Source organism: Mustela lutreola, chromosome 10, assembly GCF_030435805.1.
Source record: "Mustela lutreola isolate mMusLut2 chromosome 10, mMusLut2.pri, whole genome shotgun sequence".
Lineage (NCBI taxonomy): Eukaryota > Metazoa > Chordata > Mammalia > Carnivora > Mustelidae > Mustela > Mustela lutreola.
The window spans coordinates 48,491,858-48,518,006 of record NC_081299.1 but is presented as its reverse complement, the minus strand read 5'-3'; the positions used below and the strand labels follow the sequence as shown (position 1 = coordinate 48,518,006).

At 38.3% G+C, this 26,149-nt stretch overlaps 1 protein-coding gene across 1 annotated transcript in view; it reads left to right on the top strand.

Annotated features, from left to right (window-relative positions):
• Nucleotides 1–26,149, top strand: part of C10H1orf87 (chromosome 10 C1orf87 homolog) — an 88,217-nt gene that overhangs the window by 29,330 nt on the left and 32,738 nt on the right. Inside the window, 4 exon segments of the mRNA XM_059138516.1 lie at nucleotides 12,678–12,851; nucleotides 18,822–18,985; nucleotides 23,713–23,773; nucleotides 25,976–26,073. Of these exon segments, the coding sequence (XP_058994499.1) occupies nucleotides 12,678–12,851; nucleotides 18,822–18,985; nucleotides 23,713–23,773; nucleotides 25,976–26,073 (497 nt within the window).

The following is a 26,149-nucleotide window of genomic DNA, read 5'->3' as shown; positions in this document are numbered from 1 at the left end:
ATGTATATTTTACCACAATAAAAAAAAATCTTGAAAAAAGTTAACATAATCAATCCTCCTTAAGGTAATTTATAAATTTAATGTGATTCCAATAAAAATGGTACTATATTTTTGTTTCATTTTCTTTTGGAATTAGTCAAATTGATTAAATGTTAATTTGAAATAACAGTCAGGAAAGAAGAGTCAGGAATAGAAGAGAAATGGGTGTAAGGCTAGCCTTAACAAATACAAAACACAAAATCTCTGTATCTAAAAGAAAATTATCTGGGCCCAGGGATAGATAGGAGACTACAGAATTGAAAAGAAATATCAACAAACAGACTCAATCGCATGTTACAGTTTTGCATATAATAAAGAGGATATTGCAAATTTGTAGAGAAAAGATGGACTTTTTAATAAATAATACTGGGATTATTGGATAGCCACAGAGAAAATTTTAAATTGGGCCTCTCATATATTGTACATATATATGATATACACTGGGATATATTCCAAATGGACCAGAGGCTGAAATATAAAAAAATAAATTTACACAATAGTACAAGAAAATGGATGATTTCCTCTGTAATCCAAGATAAGGGGAAATTTCTCAACTGTGACTCAAAATGCAGATACAATAAGAAAAAATGTGATAATTTTGACTAGCCATATGTGGCCAGAACCACTGTGTACAATATACATACATACCTGACAAACTGAAGAAAAAAATCTGCAATTTATATCATAAATATATCCCTAACATATAGCATCTTCTATCAAAAAGAAAAAAGAAAAAAAGACAGTAAACTATTAGAAAAATAGGCAAAACATATGGACAGTTCACAGCAAGATAAATGTACATGGTCCTTAAGCATATCAAAAAGTATAGCGTTGCTCTTAATAAAAGGAACATAAATTAACACCACCCTGAGATATAATTTCTCACAATTACATTGGCAAAAATCCAGAAAATTGACAACATACTTTGTTAGGAGGTAGAAGAAATTTAAAGTAGAAAACTGCTTTGGCAGAAAATTTGGCAATAATTAGCAAAACTACATATGCATTTATTTGTTGACATGAAAAATCTCACTTTCAGTAATCTATCCTAAGGATACACTGGAAAAAATGTGAAAAGATTTATGCAGAAAGTATTCATTGTAACATTATTTGTTACAAAAAAAATATATATAAAGACCTAAATTCTCATCCATAAGGGATTGGTTGAATAAATTACAGTACATCCACACAGAGTATTTAAAAACTTTAAGAAGGAATGAAGAATATCACAAGGAAATAGTTTGACAGTATATGAATATCACTGTGTATCATTGTATGGAGTAATCTAGCTAGATACAGCATTAACTAAATGAAAGCAAGGTGAAAAAAATACATAGACTATGCTTCGAGGTATCTATCTATTATCTATCTGTCTGTCTGTCTGTCTATTGTCTATCTATCCTCTATTATTTATGTTTTTCAAAATGAAGGAATGAATAAAAAGGATTTTTTAAAGTGATTATCTCTTGGAGATAAAGGGAAAATGTTGGAAGGATCAAAAACAGAAATAACTCATTTCTGAATTATTCGTTTTTCTAGATTTGGCTTTGGAATCACATAAATATTTCACATAAATCTAAAACAAATTTAAAAATTAAAAAACCAATTCCTAAAAATCAAAAACAAAATAAGTCTCTGTTAGTTATCTATTGCTGAATAACAAATTGTCCCAAAACATAGCTACATAAATCAATATAATAACCATGTATCATCTTGCACTATATCTGAGGGACAAGAATCCAGGAGGAGCTTAAATGAGTGCGTCTAGCTCAAGGTCTCCCCTGAAATATCACTCCAAATGTTGGCCAGGAATACATTCACCTGAAAGCTTGACCACAGCACGAAGATGCACTTCTCTGCTTATTTGAGTGGCTATTGATAGAGGCCTCAGCTACTTGCTAACTGTTGCCAGAGATAACAGTCTTTTTTGTACTGGGGCCTCTCCATAGGGCTACTCAAGACATGGTATCTGGCATCCCATAGATGAGTTATGCTGGAAAGGAAGATAGAGAGATGTGCGCACCCAACCATAGCAGTAAGCCCAATCTCTGTAATAACCTAATCTCAGAAGTGACACGTGATACTCCAATATTATACTGGTTACAGAGATAATCCTCATGAGATGTGGTGGGGGGAGGACCACACAAGAACATGAGCCCTAGGAGGCAGGGACTACTTAGAGCCACCCTGGAGGCTGGGTACCACATGGACCTATGTACTCACTGAAAATAAAACCAAAGAGAATGAAACTATTGTAAATGATTTTTTTAAAGAGGTATTTATTTACTTGAGAGAGAGTGTGCACGTGAGCCAGAGGAGGGTCAGAGGTAGAGAGAGAGGGACTCCCCACTGAGCGAAGAGCCTGATTCAGGGCTCTATCTCACAACTCTGATCTTACAGCCCTGAGATCATGACCAGAGCCAAAATGAAGAGTCAGAGCCTTAAGGAACTGAACCACCCAGGCACCCCAAAATGATTTTAAAACACAATGACTTCACTGTGTGTCTCTAATGGGATGTATACCCTGAGGAAAATATTTTTTGAAAAACTGTCTCCAAGTGTTTTCAGTAACTGTTATGTTGACATTGTTATTGTGTGTATATATTGTAGAATAAAGCAAATGAGTCATTATATTGGTGGTTTTAGATCTGGAATTTCTAGTGTAGGAGAAATGAAATATAGATATAGTATTGATGAGCTTTTATAAAACCCCAAAGTCCTAACATTTGAATTGGGAATATCAGTATGAACTCCTTTTAAGAAAATTGATTTCCTAACTTTGTTCACTGGAAAAAACACAGAAACAATGACCTACCCTATAACAAGGAGTACTTGAGTACCTGCATCATGTTTGGTAAATTCTGAAGGCTGATCCCAGCTTTGAGCTGGAAAATCTATTTATACCAAAAGCAGTGAAGAAAACCAACACCACCTTTTGTCAAAAAAAAAAAAAAAAAAAAGATTTGGAATCTAATTTAAAATGGCTCTCACTACAAACAAACAATCAAAAAAACAATCAAAAAACTCAAACCACTTATATTTGGCTATCAATAAAACAATATATATAATTATAGTGATTTAAACACATTATATATATTTAAATCTCTACCTTTATAGTGATTCTTAAGAAAAGAAAATAACAAAAGCTTATTGGTCACCTCTGAAGAATACTAGGGAACAAACTACTTTTAAAACTGTTCAATCAAAGGAGCATTTATTGTTTTCCTTTTCTATATAAACTGTATTTTAGATAATAGTTAATGAGGGCAGTTTCTCTGGAGAATAGTATTCCAATTAATCTATTAATAAAGGAAGATTTATAATGGGATAAAAATATCATCATTTCCAAAATTCTAATGAAAAAAATAAAAATTAAAAAAAAAAAAAACAAATGGACTAAAGCAATGAGTAATCAGCACCTATGAAAAGAAAGACAACCTGACAGCATTTGTTCACATGAGGCAATGTACCAGCTATGTAAAGATCTTACTTAAGACAATTGAACTTGAAGAAGATCAAGACCCTAGTTCTGGCTATTATTTTACAATAAATAATGTGAAAGTTTGTTGAAAAACATAGAAATACAAGCAACAAAATCCAGACCATGGAAAATTTTATAGGGCAGACAACACAGCTTCTTCAACAAATAAATTTCAAGGGGAAAAACGGCGCACAAAGGGGCAGGGGGTAAAGGAAGAAGTAGAATTTTTAAAAGGTGTAGAAGATTTAAGTCAATGGCAATATATGGTTCTTATTGGTTCCTGTTTTGAATAAACAAACTGTAAAAATAAGATCTATCAGATAATTGGGAGCTTTTGAATAATTGCCTGGATATTAGATGATGTTAAGGGATTACCATTTTTTTTAAGATTTTATTTATTTATTTGACAGAGAGGGATACAGTGAGAGAGGGAGCACAAGCAGGGGGAGTGGGAGAGGGAGAAGCAGGCTTCCTGCTAAGCAGGGACCCCAATGCAGGGCTCCATCCCAGGAACCTGGGATTATGACCTGAGCCCAAAGCAGTCACCTAAGGACTAAGTCGCCTAAATCCCTGGTGCCCCAAGGGATTACTATTTTTTAAGGTATATAATGTTATCATGGTTATATTTTCAAAGAGTAGTTATCCTTAAGGCAATGGTTCTCAAACTTTAGCATGCATTACAAGTACTGGAGGGCTTACTAAAACACAGATTTGGGGACCCCAAGCCCAGAAATTCTCATTTGGTGGCTTTGGGCTGGGTCTCAAGAATTCACATTCCTAACACATTTCTAGAGGGTGCTGAGGCTTCTAGCCCAAGGACATCACTTTGAAGACCACTTCTTTATAGAGGCATCCTGAAAAAGATTCGGATGAAGTAATAACACCATCTGTGATTTCCTTCATTTCTGGTCGCGGGTGATGTGGGTATAAAAAAAACAAGAATGTCAGTTGATAATTACAGCTTGGAGATGAGTATATGGAATTCCCTTATCCTATCCTGGACACATGTGTCTATGTTTGAAGTTTTCCATAATCATAAGTTAAAATCTAAAGAAAATATAAATTTTTTTTACAAACATAAACAAAACAATCAAATGATTAATTCTAATATCGTGTTGGTTTATGGTATATATTAACATCCTATGTTAAATCTATTAATTTGTAAATACTGCTTTTTTTTTCAATTCTACATTTCTTGAGAAATCTTATCAAGCTTTTTATATGCATCTTTCTTGTGGTTGTATTTATTATCACTAGCATCCCTTTTTGAGCCATTTAACAGCTTTCTAGAACACGTCAACACCTTGGTCTAAAATGTTGAAAAAACAGGAATTTTCAAATCTGCATTTGATGCTGTCTCTGCAGATTTTCTCACAAGCCCCAGCTATGCATTGCGCAATATTAAGATAATTTGTTGTGTCACTTGTCTTGGAGGAAAGTGTTCACGGACTGCACAATACAACCACCTTAAAATAATTTATTAGTGATCTGAAAAAAAAAAAAAAACTTGCAAGTTTCCAACACCCCAAGAAGATTTACTAAATCTGTGTTAGATTTCTGTGCTCCTTTTGTAACAATTCCTCTAGGTAACTATCACAAAACTAGTATTATGCCCCAAACTCATTTCAGGCTATCGTGTCATCCACAAACACTGTTTTGTGATTCAAAGCAAAGCAAATGACAGAAACTTATAGTACTGGAGATTTTATAGATATTCTGCTAATTCCTAAAGTCAGAAACATGGTGATTCTTAGTCAACATTTTCCATTTTATCTATTTTGACACTTTGTGGATACATTGTTTTGAGAAACAGCAGTCTGGCGTGATTGATGTCAGTGAAGAGAGAAATGTAAACTCCCACATATCTGGGGCCTGAACAAGCCATCATCGCCACTCTGACACCATGTTTCTCTATTTGTTCTTCAAATCTGGTAGTGTTCTTAAATGCTGGGAGTCAGCAGGACACAAGACAGTTCTGGCCCACCCATAGCTCACACTCTATTGGAGGGAGACAGCAAATACCAAAGTTCTGGAATTCACAAAGTGTTTTAAATACATTATAATACTCATTGCTTGCAGCAGTCCTGGGAGTAGAAGGTATATTCCTCTTTCCATAGGAGAGGCCATAAAATTTATTCCGTGACAGTTGGGCTGAAAGATGAATGAGGGCCGAAATCCTACCTGCCTTGCTCACTTGTACTCATAGTGCTGAAAACAAAGGTCCTCAGTAAGCTTTGGTGTTTAAATGAAAAAAGGGACACCTTGACTCCATGGGCTTGATGAAGTATTGATACATAGTCCTTCAGAATACTGCAGTGTAGAAGTGTATCAATTCTCAGAGACAGAAAAATATCTATATGTGGCTGAAAATGGAAATGTTTTCTATTACCGAAAAAAATTTCCAGTGAAACATGTTGTTCTAAGAAACACCTGATGGGACACCTGGGTGGCTCAGTGGGGTAAGCCTCTGCCTTCTGCTCAGGTCATGATCTCAGGGTCCTGGGATCCAGCCCTGCATGCGGCTCTCTGCTCAGGAGGGAGCCTGCTTCCCCCCTCTCTTTCTCTGCCTGCCTCTCTGCCTACTTGTGATCTCTCTACCAAATAAATAAATAAAATCTTTAAAAAAAAGAAGAAAGAAAGAAAGAGAGAAAGGAAGGAAGGAAGGAAAAAAGAAAGGAAGAAAGGAAGGGAGGAGAAAGAAACACCTGAAATAGCTAGCCAGATATTTAAAAGATGGATCTGCCTTGTGGACAGAATGCTGAATCTTTTCTCCTGCTGGGGTAGTGGTACAAAGCAGGGTTCAAGTCTCATCTGCAAATTTACTAGGAGGTAAGTTTTGGAAAACTCTGACCTGGTAATAGCTCCGCTGAAAACATACCCATGGCTCCCACTGCCCTCAGAAGAAAGCAGAGGCTAATCAGACTTGAGGCAATTCACCCTCATTCTCCTGTCTCCCTCTGCAGCCTTATCTTTTGCCTTTTCAAAACTTAAACTATGCTCTGGAAGTATTCCTCTCTCTCTTAGGAGCCTGTGTGTACCGTTAAGGTTTTCAATATCCAGTTTCCTTTTCCTGGGCCCTTCCTTCTTCTCTTCTTCCTCTCTACTCGTTAGCCTATTCAAATCCAAATCTAATTCATCTTTCAAGCCTAGACTTAAATGTCATTGCCTCCAGACCTGGGCCACCAAGCCCACATTAGGTGGTTCTCCGGACAGTTCTGACAGTGACCCTCACTGCTCCATGTGGTGCAGTCATGAGTGCTTGCTGTCCCCTCACATCTACAAGCTCTGTGAGAGCAGGAGCCAAATCTGTTTTGTTCACTGTAGGGCCTAACACCAGGCTTGGCCCAGGTTAGCAAGCCATAAATATTTCTTAAATTATATTTAATAAACTTACTTAACTTCTGAAATATAAAAGGGTGCTAAGACTACCTGCCTTATAGGCTTGTTGTAAAGATTTTTTTTAAACAAAATATTTTATTCTTTTATCTAAGTTCTCATAGCCACTTCATAGCCCATCTTTATTTTTTTATTATGTTAGTCACCATACAGTAGTACATCATTAGTTTTTGATGTAGTGTTCCATGATTCATTGTTTGTATATAATACCCAGTGCATCACTGGGCTAGCCCATTCCCCCACCCCTGTTCCTTCTAAAACTCTGTTTGTTTCCCAGGGTCCATAGTCGCTCATGCTTCATCTCCCACTCCAATTCCCCCCCCCCCTTAGCTTTTCCCTTTCCTTCTCCTAATGTCCTCTATGCTATTCCTTATGCTCCACAAATAAGTGAAACCATATGATAATTTACTTTCTCTGATGGACTTATTTCACTTAGCATAATTTCCTCTAGTCCCACTCATGTTGATCCAAAAGTTGGGTATTCATCCTTTCTAATGGCTGAGTAATATTCCATTGTATATATGAATCACATCTTCTTTATCCATTCATCTGCTAAAGGGCATATCAGCTCTTTCCACAGTTTGGCTATTGTGGACATTGCTGATATGAACATTGGGGTGCATGTGGCCCTTCTTTTCACTACATCTGTATGTTTGGGGCAAATACCCAGTAATGCAATTGCTGGGTCACAGGATAACTCTATTTTTAACTTTTTGAGGAATTTCCATACTGTTTTCAAAAGTAACTACACCAACTTGCATTCCCACCAACAGTGTAAGAGGGTTCCTCCTTCTCCACTTCCTCTCCAACACTTGTTTCTTACCTTGTCAACCTTTGCCATTCTGACTGGTATAAGGTGGTATCTCAATGTGGTTTTGATTTGAATCTCCCTAATGGCTAGTGATGATGAACATTTTTTCATGTGTCTGTTAGCCACTTATATGTCTTCTTTGGAGAAGTGTCTGTTCATGCCTTCTGTCCATTTTTTGACATGGTTATCTGTTTTGTGTGTGTTGAGTTTGATAAGTTCTTTATAGATCCTGGATATCAGCCCTTTGTCTGTAATGTCATTTGCAAATATCTTCTCCCATTCCATGGGTTGCCCTTTTGTTTTGTTGACTGTTTCCTTTGTTGTGCAGAAGCTTTTCATCTTGATGAAGTCCCAAAAGTTCATTTCACTTTTGTTTCCTTTGCCTTTGGAGGCACATCTTCAAAGAAGTTGCTGTGGCCGATGTTAAAGAGTTTACTGCCTATGTTCTCCTCTAGGATTTTGATGGATTCCTGTCACGCTTCAGAGTATAAAGGATAGAGGGAATACTCAACTTCATGAAAAACCCACAGTGACTACCATTCTCATTTAGGGAAAAGCTGAGAGCCTTTCCCTTGAGATCAGGAACATGACAGCATACTTATTCTCTCCACTATTGTTCAACATAGTACTAGAAGTCTTAGCAACACCAAGTAAGACAACAAAAAGAAATAAAAGACATTTAAATTGGCAAAGAAGAATTCAAACTCTCTCTCTCTTCACAGAGGACATGATACTTTATGTGAAAACCCAAAAGACTCTATCCCCAAATTACTAAACTCATACGGCAATTCAGTAATGTAGCAGGATACAAAATCAATGCACAGAAATCAGTTGCTTTCTTATACATGAACAATGTAACTATAGAAAGAGAAATTAGAGAATCAGTTCCATTTACAATAGCACCAAAAACCATAAGATATCCTGGAATAAACCTAATCAAAGAGGTGAAGGATCTATATTCTAGGAACTATAGAACACTCATGAAAGAAATTCAAAAAGACACGAAAAGGTGGAAAAACATTCTATGCACATGGATCAGAAGAATAAACATTGTTAAAATGTCTATGCTGCCCAGAGCAATTTATAATTTCAACACCATCTCGATCAAAAAAGTGCTGGAACAAACAATCCTAAAATTTGTATGGAACCAGAAAAGATCCCAACCTGCCAAGGAAAAGTTGAAAAAGAAAAACAAAGTTGGGGCATCGCATTGCCTGATTTCAAGCTATATTACAATGCTATGATCACCAAGACAGCAAGGTACTGGAACAAAAACATACTCATAGGTCAATGGAACAGAATAGAGAGCCCAGATATGAACCCTCAACTCTATGGTCAACTAATCTTCAACAAAGCAGGAAAAAATATCCAGTAGAAAAAAGACAGTCTCTTCAACAAATAGTGCTGGGGAAAATGGACAGCTATATACAGGAGAACGAAACTTGGCCATTCTCTCACACCATACACAAAGTAAACCCAAAATGGATGAGAGCTTGTTGTAAAGATTAAATGGAATGGCATAAACAAAGCATCTGTATTGTGCCTTGTACAGATTATGTGTCCAATAAATGTCTTGTTATTTTTATGTCTATTCTAGAACTCTCCGTCACTCCTGCTCACTCCTCCCACTCTAGAGAGCCTCTTGATTTTTCTTTAAAATGCTTCATGACTATAAAGCTCCTTTAGTTTTTTATCCATACTGACAGGTTTTTTAACATGCCAATCAATTGAGTACAGACATTGAGTTTCCAGTGAATCATTCTGGGATCTGTCTCCTTTCAATTGTCTGATACTAAAAATAACCATGTGTGTCAATTTGTACCCAAGATGTTATTTTTATCTGGTATGATAAGATAACAGATAGAGTGACAACCGCTTTTGAACGAATAGTTTAGTAACATTTCCCACAAAAAGGGGACATGAGACATCACAGGATCACATGGGGGAGTGCCACACTCAGTCAGGACGCACAAGTGAGGCAAAAGCCCAGGCTCTAGCTTTTACTGAGGTTTCCACAGGAAAGGCAAGGCAAGGTAAGGTAAACAGCTTAGAACTGGCTAGTCTGAATAATTCCAGCAGGCTTCAAGCCTAAGGACTGTCCCTAGCTGTTTAGTATCTGGACTGGGTTGATTTGGGGCAGGGGAAATATTTGCTTGAAGAGAAATTAATTAACCCTGGGAAGGGCAATCTCTTCCAGCCAGCAAGGCTACCCAAGATGTCAAAACATCATAAAATCTAGAAAATTTTTAAGCATAATTAATATACCATATTCCATTGCAAGAGGGAATGACACTTTATCCTTGACCTTTGTTCCATCATTTATTCCATTGTAACCTTTAATAACATTGCTCTTAGGATAAAACATGCTGAGCTTTTTAATCTCTTCTATCCCATTCTTGACAAAACTTCTAGTTGCCTTTGCTGCCCTTCCTCAATCTGCTAATTAAAACAGCCTAAGGAGGTGCCTGGTGGGCTGTCAGTAGACCATCTGACTCTTAATCTCAGGGTTATAAGGTCAAGCACCACTTTGGGCTTGGAGCCTACTTAAAAGAAATAAATAAATAAAAATAAAACAGCCTAGGATACCTTTATCTCTAATAATAACTTTACTTTTGCCTATGAATACCTTATGTTAGATCTACTTTTCCTTTGTCTAACACAGAGACCTCCTTTCTTGCACAAAAGAAACAGCATTGTTTTATTGTTAATATATTTGTCAGACATGTTAATTGTGTAATGCTGAGATTGATGTAGAGGCAAGCTTTCTTTTGGGGGGACTGAATGATTCAATGACTATATGGGCTGAAGTTATTTGGAACTGGGAATGTGTTTTAAAGATTTGTTCTGAGGTGCCTGGGTGGCTCAGTGGTTAAAGCCTCTGCCTTCGGCTCAGGTCATGATCCCAGGGTCCTGGGAGGGAGCCCTGCACTGGGCTCTCTGCTCAGCAGGGAGCCTGCTTCCTCCTCTCCCTCTGTCTGCCTCTCTATTTGTGATCTCTGTCAAAAAAAAAAAAAAAGTGTGGTTTCCTTTTGTTTATTTTACTTGCATCCATCAGAGTAATAGAATTAAAAGGTTGGTTTCTTTTTTAAAAATAACCTTTACTATTAAGCTCTAAGATACAAAAATTATTTTTATTCATATGTGAAATTCTCTAGTCAGAATAGACAAGAATAGAAAATAGATTGTCTCAGCTCTATTTGATTTCTTTTTCAAAGACTACTCTGTCCTGACTTTCATTGTCTGCTCTTAGCAATATTGAGGTGGTTACAGATTTAGGATAATGGACTCACTTGAGTCTCATTGACAAGTTGGTCAGTCTGTAAGTTATGAGATAAGAATGGTGAATTTGACTAGGATATATCAGGACAGTTCCTAGAGAGCTACAGGTGCGAGGTATCTTTGAAATATAATATAACCACCATTTTTCTAATTAGGAAACCAAGACCCGTAATTGGGAAGGAAATCGTGCATCACACCCAGAGAATTAATGGCAGACCCAGGGTAGAGATAAAGGCTCCCCAGTGATAAGTCCAGGGCTCTTGCTCTGAGCACTGCACTTTCCAAGCTTATACTTGTGGGTGGATACAAAGCACAGTCCAAATGCAACCAAATTCTAGAGGAATATATTCTACAATAGGAAAAGTAAGAGCAGTGGGTAAATCATGAGTGAGCATGTGCTGATAGAAAACCAGGCCAAAACCAACCTCATAGGGGTAGTATGAGAATTTAGTAATATAATAAATATAAATTATCTGGTCATGTGCTTAGCATCCAGTAGACACTCAAATAAATATTGGTTGTCCCTCATGCCCATCTCTAACCAACTATAATTTGTTGTATACTGATGATAAGTATGTAGTAATACAATGTCACTTAGTACAACCACTATGAATCTTCAGCTTCATCAAATTCTCTGGTGTGAGACCAAGTTTATATCAGAACCTTATACAGCTTCCCTCCCCAACCATTACCTCCTCCAGCACTGTGGAGTTGTCTGCCCACCAGAGGTCCCTAGGATGTCATCTAGACCAGAAATGGAAATAGACAACATTCCTTCAGTCCTTTCCTGGGGGCAAAGAGTCGGGGAAGGGGAGGTTATTAAGATTTTTCACTTAGTTTAATAAGGCCTTTTTCTCAAATAATCTGAATATATCTGTTGGATATATCTAAATATAAGCCTATGCTATATATAATAAATTTATAAGAGATGTGAGAGAGACAGAAGCTAAAGGCTAGGTTAGGCTATAGTAACAAATAGTGTCAGTGGCCCAAAACAACAAAAGTTTATTCTTCACTTACATTTCTATAATTAGTCAGCAACCATATTGTCATCTTAGCTCCAAAACCCAGGCTGATGAAGCAGTGACTCTGGTATATTTTGGGATGTGCTGGCAGAGGGAAAAAAAGAAGGCTCTAGAGCATCTCATGTGAGCAGTTTAATCCTCAGCCAGAAGGAGCACACGTCACTTCTGCTCATGACTCATTGGCCATAAATGTTCCCATGGCCCTTTCCAATCACAAGGCAATCAGGAAGGGAGAATAATAGGAATAGTTGGTAAAAAGCACTAATAATTATTATATTCTATTTTTAAAGCCAGTTTAAAAACTTTTATTGAAAGGGTTTTTTTGGAAGATTTTATTTATTTATTTATTTGAGAGAGAGAACACAGGTAAGAGGGAGCAGAAGGAGAAAGAATCTGAAGCAGACTCAGACTCTGTGCTGAGCTTGGAGCCCAATGCAGGCCTCAATCTCACGGCCCCGAGATCATGACCTGAGCTTAAACCAAAAGTTGGAAACTTAACCAACTGAGCCACCCAGCTGCCCCTTCATAAATTCTTTTATTAAAACATTCCCAAATGCTCTATCTCACCTGGCATTTCCCTTATGGGCATTTCTTCCTTTTACATATCCACTAAATGAGGATGTTCTGTTTCCTATTGGATTTTCAGGTGAATTATGGAAAGCTCCTCTGGTTTTTAAAAGCTGCAGCTTCCAATGATCCACCACAAAGCAAAGAAGCTGCAGGCAGCAACCAGAGGAAATCTCAGGGTTGTCGTCATCATGGCCAAAGGGTCTTTCTTTCTTTCCTTGGGCATAGTGCTCCTAGGCTTCTAGAACAGGTGGTAATTTTTCAGGTCATTTACCCTAAAAGTTCACCCAATGTAGAATCACTGTGCCCTTCACCAACAGCCATCTTATGCTTGTCATTTCCCCTCTCTCATACACAGGCCAGCACAGAAATTTGTTTGCAACAATTGCATAGGTTTCTTGAGATCAAGCATGTGTCTTATTTTAATGAGGTTTCCATGTGACAATGAAAACCCTCATGGAATAAGAAATGATCATACACTGGTGCAGAACTCCAGTCTATAAAATGTGATTACAAAACTACGTTCAGTCAATGAACTCCTGGCTTACAGGCACTAGCAAAGAAGGGTTTCAGGTACCAGAATCAATAATGTAATCTAAAGGGTAAGAAATGACATAAAGTAAAATAGGATGTGAGGGGTATCTTCAGAGAGCAGGCACAGTAGAGTGTGCTAGTCTCTGTGTTCTCCAAGGAAATTGACAAACTACAGTGGTTGGGAGCATAGCCTCCATTACCAGAAGCCCAAGCTCAACCCCTGTTTCTGCCATTTAATGGCACTGTAACCTTGGGCTAGTCACTTACCATCTCTGTGTGTCCATTGTGAAATGGGAGTCATAAGAGATACCCCTTCACTTCATAGATCTTGAGAATAACTTAACCAATGCAAAGTTCTTAAAAATAGTAACTGATACATAAGAAATGCTATATAGGAATTTTTTTTAAAGATTTTATTTATATATTTGACAGAGAGAGATCACAAGTAGGCAGAGAGGCAGGCAGAGAGAGAGAGAGGAGGAAGCAGGCTCCCTGCTGAGCAGAGAGCCCGATGCGGGACTCGATCCCAGGACCCTGAGATCATGACCTGAGCCGAAGGCAGCGGCCTAACCCACTGAGCCACCCAGGTGCCCCTGCTATATAGGAATTTTTAAAATTATTTTTAAACTATCCTACCAGAAGACACTCTTTTCGGTTACAAATAATGTGACATAGTAGTTAAGAGTTGCCTTATTGGAATTGATCCCTTCACTCTAGGATAGTAGTTTCCTGTAAAAATGGCCCTGGATCAAGTGTTGGACTTGCTTCCTTTCTACAGTGTGCCCTTTTTTTTTTTTTTTTAAAGATTTTATTTATTTATTTGACAGACAGAAATCACAAGTAGATAGAGAGGCAGGCAGAGAGAGAGAGAGAGGGAAGCAGGCTCCCCGCTGAGCAGAGAGCCCGATGCGGGACTCGATCCCAGGACCCTGAGATCATGACCTGAGCCGAAGGCAGCGGCTTAACCCACTGAGCCACCCAGGCGCCCCTACAGTGTGCCCTTTTAATGCCTTTTTATATTCATTGAATACCAGCTGCTGGCCAGGTGAACCTTGCCGAGCACAGTGAATGCAGAGGTTGGCAAGGTCCAATCCTTCCCTCAAGGCTAAAAGTGCAAAGAAAGACACTGTCAGGTAGGTATACCAGTCAAATATCTGGAAGCAGCTGTCCTACGAGGGCCATGAAGTCCCAGAAATAAATAATAGTCTGCAACCACACTTCATAAAACACAAGCCATGAGATCTGGGCCCTGTGAGGTGGCAGACTATGCATTAAAGACATGGCTACCCACTGGCAGATATGGGTCTTAGGAGTGCAGGACAGGATGGCACTCCTGAGCCCTAGACTAGGTTAGATCTCTCTGACACGCTGTGGTATTTGGCCCCACCATCCTTTCTCTTTCTGACAGCCATTGTACCTGTAACTACTCCCTTGACATCTGAGGTTAGTAATAGTGTCTATCCTGGATAGCTCAGTATTTAGTATCATGCCCAGCACAAGGTAGATGCTCACTGAATATTGTTTAATGTAATTGGCACCTCCAATGATCCACTTGCAGAGACATCTGGATACCTACTCTATAAAAATGGTGTACACAGAGGGATAATTTTGAACTCATGGGAGAAGGTGCTGCTTGATACATACCAGACGGCATATCTGTGGAAGTGCAGAACTGATGGCCTATCATGAACCCAGGTTCTTTGTTAATTACCGTGCTGCAGAAAAAGGCCCTCCCGTGTTCTGTCAGGAATAGCCTTTAGGGGGACAGCTCTGTGATGTTTAAAAAGCCTCCAGCATCACCTGTGGCAACAAGCGTGGCAACAGCTAGCCTTACCTAAGTTGGACCAGATGAAACAATGTTCCACAGCAGGTTTCCTAAGAAACCCCACCAGCAAATGGGTTCATACAACTCCTGCTCATTTTGTACTTGCTGTTCAGAGACAGGGGCCAAAGGTTCATGAATTCCTACCCCCAGGAACTGGCATTGCAAGAAAAGGAAAGAGGAAAGAAAACTGGCAATTCAGATCTGGGACAGATACATCTGAAGACCAAGGTCTTGGTCATGTGCTCTCTCAGCAAAGAGAGCCTTATAAACCACATAGTTGGCATTTTCCTCCACTAGACTGAGAGATTCCTGAGCTGGAGAACATTCTGAATGGGGAAGGAGGGTGTAGAAACTTTATGACCTAAGCAAAGTTAAACAGCCACTCCTTCTTTCCTGTACTAAGCTTTCAGAAAATATGAGCTATTAGGCAAAACTCAAGTAAAAGTCACAGAGCAAAAAGAAGATAGAGGGGCACCTGGGTGACTCAGTTGGTTAAGCAGCCACATCTTGATTTCAGCTCAGGTTATGATCTCAGGGTCATAAGATTGAGCCCCACATCAGGTATTGCACTCAGCAGGGAGTCTGCTTGAGATTCTCTTCCCCTCCCTCCATCTCTCCCTCTGCCCCTCATCCCACTCACATGTATACCCTCCCTCTCTCTCTCTCTCAAACAAAATCATTTAAGAAAATACAATATGACCTCTAGTAAAGGTTAAATACATATAAAAATAATCAATTCCATGTACTGTATAAGATCCTCAGGAAATGTAAGAAACAAAACAGACTTGAACCACATCTGATGGAACAGTCTAGCAGGGAAGTCAGACATGAAACAATAGCTAAAGAAATAAAAATGTGATTGCAACCTGAGGAAGACTTATTAAGAAAAAGAAGAAGGAATTATGAAAGAGCTGATCAAGCACAGGGTGCTAGAGAACCACTGAGGGCCAATTAGGAGCACCACTTCCAAGATCCTTATTCAGTGACAGCCTCTTCTTTTTATTAATTGTGTTATGTTAGTCCCCATAAAATACAACATTAGTTTTTGGTGCAGTGTTCCAAGATTCATTGTTTATGTACAACACCCAATGCTCCATGCAATACATGCCCTCCTTAATACCCACCACCAGGTTCACCCATCCCCCTACTCTCCTCCTCTCTAAAATCCTCAGTTTGTTTCTCAGAATCCACAGTCTCTCATGGTTCATCTCCCCCTCCAATTTCCCCCAATTCACTTTTCCTAATGTCCTACATGTTATTCCTTATGTTCCTCAAGTAAGTGAAACCATATGATAATTGTCTTTCTCTGTTTGACTTATTTCACTGAGCATAATCTTCTCCAGCCCCACCCATGTTGATGCAAAAATTGGGTATTCATCCTTTCTGATGGCTGAGTAATATTCCATTGTATATACAGACCGCATCTTCTTTATCCATTCTTCTGTTGAAGGGCATCTCAGCTCTTTCCACAGTTTAGCTATTGTGGCCATTGCTGCTATGAACATTGAAGTACATATGACCCTCATTTTCACTACATCTGTATCATTGGGGCAAATACCCAGTAGTGCAACTGTTGGGTCATAGGATAACTCTATTTTTAATTTTTTGAGGAATCACCACACTGTTTGCAAAAGTGATTTCACAACTTGCATTCCCACCAACAGTGTAAGAGGGATCCTCCTTCTCCACCACATCACCAACACTTTTTGTTTTTTACCTTGTCAATCTTTACCATTCTAACTAGTATAAGGTGGTATCTCAATGTGGTTTTGATTTGAATTTCCCTGATAGCTAATTACTAGAACTAATATAACAATTCAGTAATGTGTCAGGATACAAAATCAAGGCACAGAAATCAATGTAACTGTAGAAAGAGAAATTGGAGAATCAATTCCATTTACAATAGCACACACACAAAAAAAAACATAAGATATCTTGGAATAAACCTAAGCAAAGAAGTGAAGGATCTATATTCTAGGAACTACAAAACACTCATGAAAGAAGTTGAAGAAGACATAAAAAGATGTAAAAACATTCCATGCTCATGGATCAGAAAAATAAACATTGTTAAAATGTCTATGCTGTCCAGAGCAATGTATAATTTCAATGCCATCTCAGTCAAAATACATTTTTCAAAGTGCTGGAACAAACAATCCTAAAATTTGTATGGAACAAGAAAAGACCCCAAATCACCAAGGAAATGTTGAAAAAGAAAAACAAAGCTGGGGGCATCACGCTTGATTTCAAGCTATATTATAAAACTGTGATCTCCAAGATAGCATGGTACTGGCACAAAAACAGACACATAAGTCAATGGAACAGAATAGAGAGCCCAGATATGGACTCTCAACTCAATGGTCAACTGATCTTCAACAAAGCAGAAAAAAATATCCAATGGAAAAAAGACAGTCTCTTCAACAAATGGTGCTGGGAAAAGTGGACAGTTATATACAGAAGAATGAAACTTGAAAATTCTTTCACACCATACATAAAGATAAACTCAAAATGGATGAAGGACCTAAATGTGAGACAGGATCCATCAAAATCCTAGAGGAGAACATAGGCAGTAACCTCTTTGACATCAGCCACAGCAACTTCTTTCAAGACATGTCTCCAAAGACAAAGGAAACAAAAGCAAAAATGAATTTTGAGGTTTCATCAAGATCAAAAGCTTCTTCACAGCAAAGGAAACAGTCAACAAAACAAGAGGCAGTCCACAGAATAGGAGAAGATATTTGCAAATGACATTATAGACAAAGGGCTGATATACAAGATCTATAAAGAACTTCACAAATTCAACACCCAAAAAACAGATAAACATTTCAAAAAAATAGGCAGAAGACATGAATAGACACTTCTTCAATGAAGACATTCAAATAGCTAGCAGACACATGAAAAAATATTCATCATCATTCAATGATATTCTATTGGCACCTTGAAGTCATCCATGGTGGGAGTACTTACACCATGAAAATTAGTAATGCAATAAATTAGGGCATTATCTTTGAAAGCAGGTTATTAAGGTTTATTGACACATCACTGAAAAGAAGATGATTTACAGGAGTGGAGGCTTGGAGAAGTCACAGACTGTCCTTGTAGGGAAGTGGCACGTTATGTTGAGACAGTGGAAATTAGGAAAAGCTTCTCTGCCAAGAAGATAGCTGGATCCAGAAGGAGACATCACTTGAATGTTAAATGAGTAAACATCTCAAACTAGTTTCATAAAATAAATGACTATAATGCTTTATCACCTATCATGGGTTTTCACCTTTCATTTAAAGTTACAATAGTCAGTGAGATAAACAATCATAATTATTAGAAACATAAGCAAAATCATTACTGCCAAAACTTTTCTGAGTTTTCCAGATACTAATTGCAGAGTCAAAGATAACATGGGAAGTTCACTTGATTCAAGATTTCCTTCTATAGAAGGAAATCCATGGTTACAGGGATCTGGCAGGATCCACTTTGCTTTGCCTGTGGCAAGGGACAGTTTGGAAATTTGAATTGTCATCAATAATTATATGGGCTTAAGAGAAGTAAGATCAAGCAGCTAAAGTAAACTACTGTGGTCACTTGTGATTTTTCTTCTCAACTTGGAAAAAAGTTTTGGTTTATGTTCTAGCCAAATTCATTGGTGCCTCCTGGAGAAGAGGCTCCAGTGGTCAGTAGAATAGAACAGATTGGAGATAATCTGTGAAATCTCCATGCAAAGACCCCATGATAAGGATTCTGAAATCTAGAAGCTCTTATTGAGTGGGTTCTCTGGGTTCGTGGTGTATGTCAGAACTGAGAAATGTGGTATGGAAACACAGCAGCTTTGGGAGGTTCATGTGTCACAGACTTTCCCCTGCCCCTCCACAGAGTACTGCTCCTCCAGAGGCCAGCCCACAGTCAGAAGTGGGCGAGAACCTACTGGAGATCCTGATGGCACTAAGGACAATCCATGGCAAACTCAACATAGAGGGCCTCAGTCTGAATTTCCAGAAGGAAGACTACTCTTTCTCTGGCTCCCTGCCCCCACCAAGGTAACCAAAATTAGAGTTCCAGTGTGTTCATCTCCAGAGCCCACCTCAGGATCTAGCAGAAAGCACAGCTATAATCTGTGTTCTGCCCGTGGATCACATTATACAATTGTTTATTTTCTGTGCTTGAAATGAGAAAAACAAAAGGAGAAAGGAATTGTAGAATGTGCATAATTGGTCCAGGAATTACTTGGGCTGAGATATGTTCTATGTTAATAATAGAGAATATGACAACACTCAAATACTATTTCACAATGGAAAACAAACAATTTTTCCAAGGCCAAATGTTCATTTCTCACACGCTCTACCAGCTTCCAGTGACATCAGCATGTGGTATCCCATTCCTTAGGAACACTGAGTTTTTAGGAACTAATGTGATTTATCGCTGATAGAGATTGATGTGCTGTTTTGGAGAATTAACAGTGCAGATGTGTTTTATGGAAGAGGATACAGAACCACATAAGTGTTGTCTTGAGCCAAAGAAACCCTAGTCATAAGGCTACCTTGAATACAGGCAAAATAATAATTACAATTATTACTACAATTCCATCAATAACAACTTATCACCCCCACTTTATTGAATTCTTACTAAGTAAGTGCCAAACCCTGCACTAAATGCTTTATTTACTCTCTCTCATTTAACATTTACAGATAACTATAAAATCCAGATGGATATTATAATACCAATTTAATGAAAAATACTGAGTCTCAGGGCAGCCAACGGAATCATCCAAGGGCCACAGCTAGCAAGTAGCAGAGCCAGGGTTCAAAGTACAGAAGAGTACTGGATATTGAAAGTCAGAATTTGAACTCTATTCACCAAAAGATATCTGGAACTATCCATTGAGTTAAGAATGTAAGACTTAGAATTCCAGAGGAGTAGAAGGGATTTACAATTTGGGGGCGGGGGGGAGGATAACAAAGAATGTGCTAGAGAAAAGATTGGAAAATACCTTTCATCTAGTTAAACAGGAGTTAGAATGGAGGGGAATTAAGAGGAATACATGACATTTATTAAGGAAGCAAGGACACAGGATGCTGGAAGTAGATTCTTATTCCAGGACAGAAGCAGCTTTCTCTATGCTTTCATACAAAAACAAAGGTCATGATAGTGTGTACATGTGTCTGTTATGTATGTGAAGATTACACATGCAAGCCTGTTTCACTGGGGAGCACACTGCAGAAGTTTCCACACAACATAAATGGCTTTTATTATGTTCATAATATCAGTGGAAATAGAATAAGCAGCAGCAAATATTTGTTAGATTGGAAATTACATGACACCATCAATGAAGCCTGTATGTTCTCAGGTGATATTAGTAGAATAACACATAAATAACTTGTAAAGCAAAATAAATTTGTTTAAACTCTTTTGAGTCTTCAGATTTTTCAGCTGGAAAAAAAAACTGGGTTCAAATATCTATTTCCTGTATCTGTTGTGAGGATTAAACAAGATAAGTGTGTGAAGGCACTTCCCACACTAATATAGGAGGCACTCAGTAAACACTAGTTTCTTTCTCTTCTAATAAAAAAAAAAATCAGTATTTGGTTAAATTATTACTCAAAACAGCCCAAGGAAGAAGGATATTTCCAGGGTCAAGTGATGGCCACATTGAGCACTGGCTATGAGAGCTGGCCCTGAAAGCTTAAATTTGTGGTTCATGTCCAAAGAAATGGGGCACATTTTCCTTGAAGCTGGTCTGTCTCTTTTGAGCCATCTGGCATCTCTTAAGACATCTGGAACTCACTCAGAGTATATTGCAGTCTGGGAGGCATGTAAAATAGAATTCTGTTTCCCCAGAACATGAGACAAATTGAGGCCCAACGGACATTGGATACAAAAAGCAGCAGCAGCTGTACCCTCGCATTCATGTTCCTGGACATAGGACTTCAGGCTAGACTGGGAAAGGCTACGAGTTGGAAGGGCTTCTCTTTTTGAACAGCAATTTTTAATCTCCTTGGAGTGTAGGGAAAAGAATCACAGGATTCTTAAATTTCTCATGAAATCTACATTCCCTGTGCCCTTGCAGTGTGTGTGTGGCAGGGATACCACCCTTGCAGTCATTTCAGAGGGCTCACAGATCACCTGTAGCTTCTCAGATAAATAAATGTAGTCTTGAAGGATAATCTTGCATCTTGCCACTCAAATGAATGAAATTTTGCCATTCTCAAAGAATAGTCTAAAAACATGTCAAATATCTACCATCCCCATTCCGTGGACTCACACCTCCTGTTCCTCTAGTTCAACTTTGATGCAATGATGGCTTCTGGCAGGACTGCTGAGGCAACATAGATCCTCATCCAGTGTTCTGAGTACTCTTATAAGCCACTAAGGACAAGAGACTATTATGAACTCAGTTCCTGAGTTCTCCAGGAGCTCAGGGGAAAGGTGCCATTTTAAACATGACATAGTTCTGTATGACAAATGCAGTGACGGCAGTAACTTGGAACACAGAAAAAGAACAACAACATAGCCTGGCTCAAAACCCATCCAGAGGAGATGATGCAAATACTAAATCTTACGGGACAAGTGAATTTGGCAAAGAATTAGGAGGAAGGCAGAGACAATGATGGGAAAAGTATCCTAGGTAAAAAGAACAGTGTGAAATGGGACTGAAATAAGAGAGAGCACAACTAATTCAGGAAACTGGAAGTCATTCATATAGACAGAATATCGTGGGTGTATGGTGGCTGGGGATGGTGGGAGATGCTGCCCAAGTTGATGTTAGAAAGGAAAGTTGGAGCCAATTTATGATGGGTCTTTCTAAGGAGCTGAACTTTGTCCTGAGGCCCAAAAGGATCATCACAGGATATTAAACAGTGAATGATATGATCAAATTTGAAATTTGTAAAAAGCACTCTAATGGAATATGAAGAATCAGAGGCAAAGAGACCCTCTGTACTTTAACTGTAGAAGGCTATTCCAATAATTCAAGCAAGAAATTAGGAGGTTTTAAATCAGGACGTTAACAGGAGAGATAGAGATATTAAGGAGGTAGGAAAGTATATCTTGGTGACTAACTAGATATGGGCCCTGAATTAGGAAGATCAAAATGATTCCCAGGGTTCTGGCCTTGGCAACTTGGTGAGTGGTGGTACCATTCTCTGTGATAGGAAACCAACAAGGAGTAGATTTGAAGGGATGGGGGATAGGATGAGGGGCTCAGTTTTAAACACTTTGTTCTTGGTTGAGACAGTAAAGCTAAATAATGATTTAAAGGTCTTTTATAGATAGATATAGATAGATAGATAGATAGATAGATAGAGATATATCTTATATCTATCTATATGTATATATAATATAAAGGTCTTTAATATAATGAAGCCATGGGAGTAGTTAGGGTTACCCAAGGACATAATGGAAAGTAGAGGAGGACACTTATTGTTAAGGAGTAGGTAGAAGAGAAGCCAACAAAGGAGACTAAAAATAATCACAACTGGCATGGGAGTGGTCAAGAAAGCCAAAAAAGAGATTTATAGAAGGATGGCATGATTAGTCATGTTATATGATGTGAAGAGACAATCTATAATTAGGACTGAAGGGTACTCATGCAATTTCAAACCATGGAAGTTACCAGTGACTTGGCAAATACAGTTAAAGTACAGTGATGGGGTAAAATGCAAATGGAGCTTTAAGTGGGAAGAGAGGAAGTTGAGAGAGCATCTGTGCACCACTCTTTCAAGGATCATTTTGGGGAAATGAATATTTATTTCACATGTCATTTTCTAAATAACATAGACATTTTATTTACATTTGATTAAAAAACATTTCCTTACTAAACAGAAGAAACTACACATAATGAAATGTTTTCTTTTTGAACAAGGGTCATCATTATGAATATTCAAGCTTTAAGCAATTTTAGTAATAATCCTGAATAACACTAAGTTGCCAGGATTCTGGTAGATGTTTTTTTGCTCCTTTATAACTGTCAGCTCTTAGCAGCCATCAATCAATCTGCTTCTAGGAACCCTGATGTACTATTTCTAATCTGCTGTTCATTTTAGCCTAGAGCAAAACTCAATGTTGCCAGAAGTAAATGAACTGTTTTTAGAATAACCTCTTACACTGATGTTTAAAAATACATTAATAGGCTATAACCATGAGGATAATTCAATTTTTATTTAAGGAGTAAAATGGCATAATGTGACTAATTTCTACCTCTCTAAATTTATTTTTGCCACCCTCTGCCCATACACACTCTAGTCTTTACTGTCTTCAACTCATTCATTCACTTCCTTGTTCATCTATGTATTTGTTTGTTCAATAATTATTGGCATTTTATTTTTCAATGTGGTGCTAAACAAATGGCCATTGAAAAATGAATAAAACACAACTGCAGGCCTCACTAAGCCAGTGTCTTTTAAAGAAACTCTAGTGACCACATCATTATAAAAGGGTATAAAATTATAGTAGAATGGATAATGTCAAAATATATGCGGTTTCTAAAAAGTACCATACTCTATCTCATCCATTAATCACACATGGTTTTCTTCTGCCTGGAATTTTCCCTGACCCCTTACTCTTCTGTAAACTCTAACTCGTTGTTTTGCTTTGTTTTGTTTTGTTTTTCTGTTCCAAACTGATCTTCTTTCCTCTGTTAAGCATCCCTGACAGGACTTCTCCATACCTAGGAAGTAACATGTACAAGTATTGAACCTAGATGCATTGTTTGTTTCCTTCCATAAAGATAAACAAAGATTAGTTTTTATGTCACTGTTTTACGGTTTAGGTTCTATTATTCTGCTATGTTCCGACCAACAGATCAGGAGATGAGTGCCACTGAAGAGACAGTTTGTTATACACAGCTTCCAAGGCAAGGGAGCATGGCACACCCACACCAGCAGGGTTGGTCAGGCGGCAGGCAGAGGGGATGAAGGGAAAATGTGGACAGGAGCCCTTATTGTGGAATAGGAGAGGCAGGGTAAGCCAGTTTAGGATTGGCTAGTTTGAGCGACAACATGGATGGAACTAGAGCGTACCATGCTTAGTGAAATAAGTCAAACGGAGAAAGACAACTGTCATATGATCTCCCTGATATGAGGAAGTGGTGATGCAACATGGGGGCTTAAGTGGGTACGAGAAGAATCAATGAAACAAGATGGGATTGGGAGGGAGACAAACCATAAGTGACTCTTAATCTCACAAAACAAACTGAGGGTTGCTGGGGGGAGGGGGTTTGGGAGAAGGGGGTGGGGTTATGGACATTGGGGAGGGTATGTGCTTTGGTGAGTGCTGTGAAGTGTGTAAACCTGGTGATTCACAGACCTGTACCCCTGGGGATAAAATATATATGTTTATAAAAAATTTAAAAAAATTTAAAAAAAAAAAAAGATTGGCTAGTTTGAATAATTTCAGTGATCCCTGAGGCATAGGGGTTGTCCCTATTTGCCTAGTACTTGACCCTGGGGTGATAAGGGTAGGGAAATAGTGGCCCCAGTGTGAGAGCCCCCCACCCCCCATAAAAGAAGAGGTTGCTTTGCATATGAAAGAAAAACACACTTTCAAGCCTGTCCTTTACCCTTGCTAGGAACTGGTTAGCCTTGAGAGGGGCAATCACTCCAGGGTCAGCACAGCCCTGATGTCAAATCATTAGAGTAAAAAAACATGCATAATACAGTCACTGTACTGAACTTCCTCTCAGAGTAATAACAGTAGCTACAGTTGAGATCAAGCACAAATTAGACATCTCTTTCTTTGCCCTTTCCTTCCTTCCTCCTCCCACCCTTTCCTTCCTCCTTCCCTTCCTTTCTTCTTTCCTTCTTTCTATCCCTTCTTCCCTTCTTTCTCCTTTTCTTGTTTTCTCTCTCTCCCTTCTCTCCTCTCCTCTCCTCTCCTCCCTCTTTCCTCTCTTGCCTTTCTTCATCTCTTCATTTCAACAAATATTAATCAAATGCATACTAAAAGCTAGGCATTATTCTAACTGTTTATTTTCTCATGTAACCCTCACAGAACCGTAGGAATTAGAAAATACTAGTCTTGTTCTGTAGATGAAACACTGGGCACAGAAAGGTCACACAAATCACAGGCAGCAGATCTTGTGTCCAAAATAACTCCTGTTTCATTCCAAAGTCTATGTTTAAACATTATGCTAGGGGTGCCTAGTTAAGTGTCCACCTCTTGATTTTGGCTCAGGTCATGATCTCAGAGTTATGAGATCAAGCCCCACATGGGGCACCACACTGAATGTGGAGCCTGCTTAAGATTCCCTCTCTCCCTTTCCCTCCCCACTTCTCTACTTCCTCTGCCTCTCCAACCCCCACATGCCCATGCACTCTTTCTCTTTGTCTCTCTCTCTCTCTCTCCATACACACACACACACACACACACATGCTAAGCACACAATATATGCTACCATACCCCTAAAGTCTGACATGTCACCCATCCACCAAACTGAGAAATGATTTGTCAGCTAGACTCAGAAAATATTAAGTACCTGGGAAACTACAGTGACTTATCCAACAAAAATTTACTGGGCATCTGGTTTCTAGACTAAGTTCCATCATTTATGAACTGTGTAACATCAGGGAAGTGACTTAATCTTTTTAAGTATTGATTTTGCCATGTATGAAATGCAGATAACAATACTAGCTGTGCTAATATATCAAGCTTGTTTTATAAACCAAAGGAAATACACAAAAATATTTTACACTTTACCTGTATATTAAGTACATATAATTTCTAGGCCTTGACCACCCATTTCATTGCTGGCAAAAAAAAAAAAAAAATTTTTGAGAATATAGTTATCTTTTATTAAGACGTATCAAAGAGAATAGCAAAAATGTGGCTGGCAAAAATTTAAGATCAGCACTTCAAAGTTCAATGGCTTCTGAGTAATGAACTGCACCTCTGCATCAATCAAATAAAAATTTGCTAATTTTATTTTAATTTTTTACATTTTAATTCCAGCATAGTTAACATACAGTGCTGTATTAGATAAAATTTAAATCTTAATTTCATTATAATGAAACTCCAAATCCTTTCTTACTTTGCAGGTCAGGACTATATATGGAAAACATGGATTATATCTAACTTTGAGTCTCCTGGAGACACTGCTAAATCATCAAGCTCTGGGTTACCATGGTGAAATAAAGTAAGTTGATTTTTTATTCTCATAGTCCTCTATTAGGATACCAAACACTGAGATCTGTTTTTAGAAGCTTCATGTG